The 8,948-nt window shown below is 47.4% G+C and overlaps 1 protein-coding gene across 3 annotated transcripts in view; it reads right to left on the reverse strand.

The window, feature by feature from the left end:
- Flvcr2 (feline leukemia virus subgroup C cellular receptor family member 2) overlaps positions 1–2,521 on the reverse strand; it is a 61,465-nt gene extending 58,944 nt beyond the window's left edge. For 2 of the 3 annotated variants that reach the window (XM_028771851.1, XM_028771850.1), the window contains exon 1: positions 1,574–2,521. In XM_028771851.1, the coding sequence (XP_028627684.1) occupies positions 1,574–2,257 (684 nt within the window). In that variant the 5' untranslated portion in view covers positions 2,258–2,521. The remainder of the gene's footprint in view (positions 1–1,573) is intronic. The other variant, XM_028771852.1, reaches the window with a different exon arrangement.
- Between the last annotated feature and the right edge of the window lie 6,427 nt (positions 2,522–8,948).

Below are 8,948 nucleotides of genomic sequence, written 5' to 3' on the forward strand. Positions count from 1 at the left end.
GTTGGCCTCGAACTCACAAAGATCCACTTGCCACTGCCTCTCAAGTGCTGGGATTAAAGACATGAGCCATCACTGTCTGGCTCATCTCCAGACTTAAGTCAATTCCGTTTTTAAAATAACAAAACTCGCAAGGAGAAATTATGCAAATAGTTCTATGGCTCTAGCAGGCCTGGAACTCACCACATCCTTCAACAGAGACCTGCACCACCATAATGAGCAAGTAAACATTTTTTAAAAATATTTATTTTATGTATATGAGTACACCATTGCTCTCTCTTCAGACACACAAGAAGAGAGCATCAGACCCCTTTACAGATGGTTGTGAGCCACCATGTTGTTGCTGGGATTTGAACTCATGACCTCCAGAAGAGCAGTCAGTGCTCTTAACCACTGAGCCATCTCTCCAGCCCAAACACTTTTTTTAACTTAAGAAAGAAAAAGAAATCTGTCTTTAGAGAAGTTTTAGAATGTTTCTGCCTAAGTCAGATGCTACACACACTTTCTAAATTAAGTGAGCTGGTAAGACAAAACAGGCTCATGAGACCTAAGTGTGACTGGCGATCTATCAGCAGCAGCTTGGACATCATGCACTCGGAAGAAATGAATCTGAGGGCCCAGGCTCCGATTAAAGAAGCACCCATAACCATTTGCTTTGCCTCAAACATATAGAGAAAGCAATCAGATTCATAACATGTGCGGGCTTCTAGGTGAAAACCACACTAAGGTCATAAGAATGTGGGATTGCTTGACCCCAGAAGGAAAAAAAGGAGAAAGACAGGAGATGATTAGACCAGAAGCCTTCTTGGAAGTTCACAGTGAGATTTCTACTCTCTCCTGCTGGACTTGGCTTTAAACCTCACAGAGGGAGTTTAGCACAAAGCCTGGTTCCGGTGTCCTGATTCCAGCTGTGTAAAAGCTAAGAGCAGCCCAGTCCACAGTTCTGTGCACTGTGAGGATCTTCAGTTCTAGCAAATCTGGCTGATCCAGCTAAAACTGACTGATAAATATCAAGGACACCTAAACAGTCACCTGACAAAGACCACTACCAGAGAAAGACCAGCATTCCTTTTTTTCTTTTTTTTTTGGTTTTTCGAGACAGGGTTTCTCTGTGTAGCCCTGGCTGTCCTGGAACTCTGTAGACCAGGCTGACCTCGAACTCAGAAATCCGCCTGCCTCTGCCTCCCATGTGCTGGAATTAAAGGCATTCGGCACCACTGCCCGGCACCAGCATTCTTAAAGATAAAACTAGTGTACTAATAAAGGCTGGGGGAGAAACACCATCATAGATGGCCATGTTTTAGAACAATGTTTCCTACTGGCTACTGCAGATGAAAGAAAACGTCCTTTGTTTGTGACCCCCATTAATCTTACAATGTCACTGACAGTCACAATCACCCAACTACACTGTCGTCAGTCCATACCCAACCACAAAGCCACCCGAGAGTCATAAAGGCTGTAAACCAGAAAACTGCAGCTTCTCACATACTCAGCTATCCTGTAACATGCTCAGTCCCATCACGGAGAGGTGCTCTCTCTTTGGAACAGCCACCCCCATACACACCCCTCTACTCACCTGATTGCCAAACACAGCCACGGAGCAGGCTGTTGAAACCTCATCAGCCCCAAACCAGACCGAAGCAATGCGTGAGGGCATGCCCAGGATGAAGACCTGCGCCACAGAGCAGATGATCTGGCCCACCATTGTGACCGGGAAGAGGTGAGGCTCTAGGCTGCCCAGCTTTACCCAGGCCCCCAAGCAATTGAGAGCTGAGCCGGTGATAGCGATGGTTCGAAGACCAAATTTCTCCAGCATCCAGGCCACGGGCAGGAGCAGAGGGATGTAGGTCAACATGTAGCACATGGACAGCCAGTCGATGGCAAAGGCACTGACACCGTAGAAGTTCATGAAGATGTTATTGATGGAGCCGTACTGGATCCACTGGAAGGCGTTGCACAAGGAGTAGCAACTGAACACCATGACCACGACCCAGCGACGCTTGCTCACCTTGATCACGCTGTCTTCTCTAACCGAGCTACTGTGACGGGTCAAACCGCTGGGTTGAGCCAAGGTATTGGGGGGTGCTGAACCGCTGGGATGGACAGAGACGCTGGGGTCGATGGAGACGCTGGGATGGCCTGAGACGCTGGGGTGAATAGAGCCGCTGGGCTGGGTGGTGTAGCTGGTGTCCGCCTGGAATTCGGACTTTGGCGCAGGTCTGTCATTGCTCTCCTCCTGATTGAAACTTTCATTCACCATGACCACAGCGAGCTCCTGAATCCCAGGCGCGTACTGACTCCTACAGTCTTACGGGTCAGCAGCCTTTTGCCTGTCCCCCTAGAGCTGAGGGAACACTTGTCCGAGAGTGGACCTCTGTTGGTGGAGAAATCGAGATCTCAGGTTCCTACACTCACTCCCAAACTCCTCTCACTGGTCCCTGGGAACCTGTTGTCCCCCCAAGTCGGCCGCAGACGCCTTGTCACGCGCTCCAGACTGCCCCGATGAAGCGTTGATCGTCCTGGAAAGTTTGGTCCCCGAACTGCTCCCGGGCAGGCTGGGGCCTCGCCCCCTCGGGCGCACGTGACCGCCCCGCCCCCGGCCTGCCCGGTTCCCCACGCCCCTCAACCCCTCCCACCCAGGATCCCCTGCCTTCTTGAGCAGGGCTCGCAGGGCACCGCTCTTGTTTCGCCATAGATCGGGGTACATTCCTCTCCGACGTCCCCGGTGCCATGGAAACAGCCCGGTTAGCCCCCACCCCTACACTTCCCCTAAATTCATTTGTCCCCCCCACCCCCAACTCCCAGAGGACTTCGCTGGATGATTCCTCACGTCCTTCCGAGGTCAGAGTTTTCTCGGGGCCAGCGCGAGTGCACCAAGGCCCGGAGTCCCCAAAATGCTCAGATCTGCCGAGACAGATCCCTGACTTTCTCCCTTTTGCCTGGGCTCCCCGCCCGTGGCTGAGCTCTCCAGATGACAGTTCTTCGGCGTGCCTGGTGAAAGGAAAGCTTGCTTTTCTCAGAGATCTCCCCGCCGACAAAGTCTTATTTTGGTGAACTCGTATATAAACTTCTTTAGTCTCTGATGGGTCCCTGAGGTCTCCCACTAGGGAACCCCGCGAGCGAAGCACAGCCTGGAGTGGAATCTGTGGAACCAAGTCTCTGCGCTGGCTCTGGGAATGGTACTACGGAGTGATTCTGGCAGCCTCTTAGCCCTCCGCTGCCACCTACCGATCCCCCTGAGACTCACCTCTTAGCAGCCTGGAAGCAAGGCTTGCAGGGAAGGAATGCTGGCTTGCGCTGGTCTTCCACAACCCCATGGGTCTGCAGTGATAAAGAACCCAAAATTTAGGTTGAATTCCGGTTTAGCGACTCAGGCGTGTAACTATAGGCCATTGAACATCGCTTCTGAACCCCAGTTTCTTTTGCAAAATGTAGATGGTGAAATAATAGCCCTTAGAAAAATCCCTGGCTGATAATTCGTTCAGCAAATGTTGCCTATCCTGACAAAAGGCTAGCATTTGTTGCACGGGGTAAACATGCTTAGTGCATTATTTCCTGCGTGAGCATGACGGGAATTCTAGCATGCAGTTACTATTGCTTGCCCTGTGTGTGCGTCTGTATGTGTGTATGTGTATCGTGTATGTGCATGCACTCAAGGCTTTGAAAACATCGAGCTATAAGCCCTCAGCTTTCTTGCCTCGTTTTATAGACAAGAAAACAAGCCTTTTAGAACTCAGTTAACTAAGATCCCAGCTGGCCTGAAGAGCCATCACTTCCCATCATTCAAGCTACCACACAGCTACATAAGAGCAGTCTAAGCGGCAGCCTGGGTGGCTTCTGGAAACCTGGTGGTGTTTTTATTTTGCTTTGGCATTTTGTTTCGTTGGTTAGTTTGTTTTTTGAGACAGGGCTGCTCAGGATAACCTTGAACTCCACGTCCTCTGGCTCCTTGTGTTTATATAACCTGTAAACGTGCCTCCTGCCTGAGCTTGCTTAAAGGGAAGATTCCCAGCTCTCCAGGCTCAGCCCAAACCTTCTGAATTAGAAGCTGAATTTTTAACAGGGTCTCCGGGTGATTCATGTGTGTTCGCACGTTGAACCTTGAGGGTCTTCCCCAACCCCTCTTTTTAAAGCTCTGGAGTGGTGTTTACAACTTGAGTTTGCACATTAGAATCACAAATGGGTGGTAGTGAAGAGAGATGGGCTTGCTGCTTTCTCAGGGGAGTTGGGTTCAGTTCCTGGCACTCACACTGAGTGGCTCAGAATCATCTGAAACATTAGGGAATCCTTCCAGCCTCAGGCACCTCCTGACATGTGAGCACATATGCACAGATATAATGTAAATCATAATAATAACAATAATAATCTTTTAAAAATAGAGTTAATCTGAGCGGATGGCGTTGAGACCAGACAAGGTGGCTCAGACACAGATTTAAGCTATACAAAGTCTATATTAGCCAGCTGGCAACTACAGTGGGTGTTAGGGATCCCAGTGTAGCAACAAGCCTTTCTCAAGACAAAAGCCATTTTCTGGGTTGGTATGCTTCAATGAGCAAGAACCGTTAGCCAGAAGCACAAGTACAGAAGCCTAAAAGCAAGATTCGTATATTTTAAGACTTTCCCAGAACTATGGATTAGGTCTTTGCTTTCATTTCGGCAGATGGCACAGTCTATGCTCTGAGTGTTACGGCCTGAACAGTACTTCCATCATGGAGTCAGTTGCGCTAAGATCTGTGGACCTGTTACAGGGGGGAGACCATGAACATTCCAAATGTCCATTGCGTCTAAGGATATCTGGAGCTACCTAAAGCCCAATCCTAACACATGTGTCCCAGGGGAGATTTACTACTGGTTCCCAGCAGAGAAGACCAGTTTTGCTAACTCTCCTGGGTGAGTCGAATGCTTTCCAGGGGCACACATTTTCTGGTAGAATTACAGAGGCTTTCGTTCTAGTATGGGACATTTGTAAAGAGAGCCCATACTCATTCAATATCCCATGATCTTCCAGTCCTTCCCACGTTCTCCTCCAGGGAGGACAGAACATCTGCTTTCTTAAAGATCTTCTGAACCCTTCCTTTAGGTGGTCATGTTCCCTCCCCACACTTAGACTACATTTGGTTTTTGTTGTTTTTAGACAGGGTCTTATGTAGCCCACATTGGCCTCCAACTCTTTATGCTCCTGCCTTTCACCTCCAAAGTGTTGGGATTACAAGGTGTGGGTCACTACCCCTGCTTTATCTAGTTCTGAGATCAAACCCAGGGCCTGTGCATGCTGAGCAGATACTGTATCAACTAAGCCACACTGCCAGCCCTTAAAGTATAGTCTCTATTGACAGGTAGGGAAACGGAGGCTGTGTGTGTGTGTGTGTGTGCCCAGGTTTGTGCATCTGGCCATGTTTATGTGTGTGCGTGCGAGAGTGTAGTGTGTGCGCGTGCGAATATGTGTATCTGTGCATGTGTGAGTGTGTGTGACTTGTTCTTCAGACTTCCGTAATTAGGATCAGAACAAACAACCACAAGGCAGAGTCCTGCTCCTATGGCTCTTCCCCTACAGTAAGGGCAGTACTGTAGTCTAGTGGCAAATTCCAGAGTCCAATGTGAGATTCAAGCAAGATTTGAGCTTCTTTTGTTGTGGATTGGGAGTGAGCCTGGTTTGCTGTGAGCTCTGGATTGGTTCTACTTACATTAGAAATTCTATTCCTCTTTGGGATCTTGGTAAAGGCACTTAATTTCTATACATCTGTCAAATGAGTATTAAACACTCCCGACTCAGTCAGACATGGTGGTGCACGCCTTTAATGACAGTGTTTAGGAGGCAGAGGCAGACAGATCTCTTAGTTTGAGGCCAGCCTGGTCTACAGAGGGAGTTGCAGGACAGCCAGGGCTACACAGAGAAATCCTGTCTCAAAAGGCAGACAAAAAAAAAAAAAAAAAAGTATTCAGGCAGCCATCAGAGAGGTGAGTATTACTGGTTGCCTTCCACCAGGGTGCAGACAGCTCTATCCATATTAGGTGGATATTACACAGAGAGAGTCTTTACTCACTATTCATCTGCCATATGACATGTATTAAGTAGCTTTCTATATGTCCTCTTTACTTATGTGTCCCATCTACAGGTGTCTGTAGGCACACCTTGAAGAAAATAGGCCTACCCAGATAGATCTATCTGGTTTGGGGTTGGGCCCAGTCCCCAGAGAATAAATCTCTCTCTCTCTTTCTCTCTTTCTCTCTCTCTTTCTCTCCCTCCCCCTCTCCCTCTCCCTCTCTCTCTCCCTCTCTCCCTCTCCCTCTCCCACTCCCTCTCCCTCTCCCTCTCTCTCCCCCTCTCCCTCTCCCTCTCCCTCTCCCTCTCCCTCTCCCTCCCTCTCCCCTCCCCCCTCTCTCTCTGAACTCCAGCTTTCCAGTTCCACTGTATGATAATAGCAGAGTTTGCCCCCTAGTGGTTAAGAGCAGTTTGACACATAAATTGTCCATCCCCCACCAGTTAAGCAAGGGCTGCAGGTATGAGAGGACACGTTTGTTGAGGGCGTGGGAAGGCTTTATTTCCAACTAGGTGAGTAGATTAAGGCCCCAGAATATTCTGCTAGTTCTTCAAATTTGTAATGCCGTTCTTGAGTCATTTATGACTAACTTAGATGCATATCGCTGCCTGTTCACCAAGAGTCTGTTGGCTTCATCTCCCCACACTTCTCACACACTCTAGCTAAGAACTCACGTCCACTTTTGTCTACTCTGCAGCATCTAGTGAGATAAGCTATATTGCACACGTGCTCAATCCAAGTCTGCAGACCCAGCATGGGGGTTCAGAAAATTGGAGATGAAGAGAGCTAACATATCAGGGAGATTTAAAGACAACTGGTTTCATAAGAACTGTTCAAACGATAGGTCAGGAGCTGGAGAGATGGCTAGGGGTTAATAAGAACACATACTGCTCTTTCAAGTGGACTCATCTGCTTCCCAGTGCTACTCAGACCATGCAGCTCACAAGCCTTCAACTCCAGGGGATCTGAACCTCAGTGGGCACCAGACACACAAGTGGCCCATGGACATACATACAGACAGAATATGCAGACATAAAAAATAAAAATTAAGGTAAAACAAAAATTTTTTAAAAGAAAAAGGAATTTGGGTTGTGGAGAGCTCTTGGGTCCGCTTCTAGAAATTTGCCAGGTATTTGACATGAAGCCAGGACATGGAAGTAGGCTCAAGATATTGATCACCTTGATAAGTCCCTGAATACCACGGGACTTTATTGTCTTATTCAACTACTTTGTCTTTGATCTAGAACTGACCCTATTCTTTGCATGTACCTAGAATGGTATAAAAGCAGACAGGAAAATAAACCTGCTTCAGCCTCAGCACTGGCTGGAGTCATGTTATAATATTGTTTGTCTTTTTCTTTTCAATCCTCACCCCCTCCCTTGAGACCCTGTTGACTGACTGAGCTGGCTTGGTCATTTGGTCAACAAATTAACTGAGGAGAGTGGGAATAGGAAGCAAGCATGTGTGTGTAAGATGAGGATGGGGCTCATACAGTTCAACTATTTTACATAACCCAGAAAAGATCGGGAAGTATCAATATACCATGTGACTTAGAGCTTGGTGGTAAATACCAAAAGAATCACCTGAGGTTAAAGTAGTTGCCAGGAGAACCAGAAAGGAGGGCCAAGCAACCGATGTTTTTGATGTCTTTGATTCCTTAGACCATGTAGAACTTTCATTTTAGAAAAATAAAATGCCCACCACCAAACATCAAGTTGATTCAGGGCTGGGGAAGTGGCTGTGTTGGCAAAGGGTTCGCTGAGTGAACATGAGAATGTGAATCTTTTTTGTTGTTTATGTTTTGTGTTTGCTATTTATTTATTTATTTATTGAGACAGGGTTTCTCTGTGTAGCCCTGGCTGTCCTAGAACTGTAGACCTCTGTAGACCAGGCTGGCCTCGAACTCAGAGATCTATCTGCTTCTGCCTCTTAAGTGCTAGGATTAAAGTGTATGCTATGACTGCTGCTGAGGATATGAATTTGGATCACTGGAACACGAGTGAAAAGCTGGGCATGAGGAGTGTTGAAAAGGTGGAGACAGGAGAATTCCAGAGGCTTGATGGCGAGCTGATCTCCAGGCTCAGTGAAAGACCCTGTCTTAAAAAATAAGGCGGAGAGCAATTGAGGAAGACACCCAACAACCCAACATCAATCTCTGGCCTTCACACACACACACACACACACCACACCTATGCACACATGTATACATACATATAAACATGTTCATACACATAAACTACATAAATAAATAAGTAAATAAACAAATAAATAAATAAATAAGTTACATGGAATTAAATTTAATAGAGGTATTTTTCAAAGACCCTTAGGTAGTACTTAGGGTGTGGTCGGCTTTGGGTTTGACAATGTTGGTGCTAAGATGGATGCTTGACACTCCTAACCCTAGGCCTCAGTGGAGGAAAATGCCTGCTCAGCTAAGCTGTATTCATCCAAAGATGCCTCAGGCTGCCTCCTCAGCAACATTGGCTGTGGAGTCAGAGGCTCTATTACCTATTGCCTATTGCCTGCTCCTGAATCTTGTTTAATTCATTCCTGACTTTTCTGTGTCCACTGTCTTTCACATTTGTAACTTCTTTAGGGTTTTATCTCTTCCACTTACAACTCAGTTCCCTTTCCTCTATCTCCTGAACCATGCCAAGGTCCACCCGTCCGGAATCCCATGGGTGAATAGCTGTGCTATCCACATAGAAGCCCGGTGCCTGAGAACAACCCAGAACTCTCCTCCAATCACATCAAGGCTCACTCATCTCCTCCTCTCCTTTCCCACTGCCGCCATCTTGCTTCGGCCTCTAACCCTCTCTCACTGTTCTTCCTTCCAGCTTACTTACCAGACCACTTGATGGGATTTCCTTAGACTTTTTCAGGTCACTCCCCAGTCTCAAAATTTCCAG

The sequence above is a fragment of the Grammomys surdaster genome, unplaced genomic scaffold (assembly GCF_004785775.1).
Source record: "Grammomys surdaster isolate TR1022 unplaced genomic scaffold, NIH_TR_1.0 210, whole genome shotgun sequence".
Lineage (NCBI taxonomy): Eukaryota > Metazoa > Chordata > Mammalia > Rodentia > Muridae > Grammomys > Grammomys surdaster.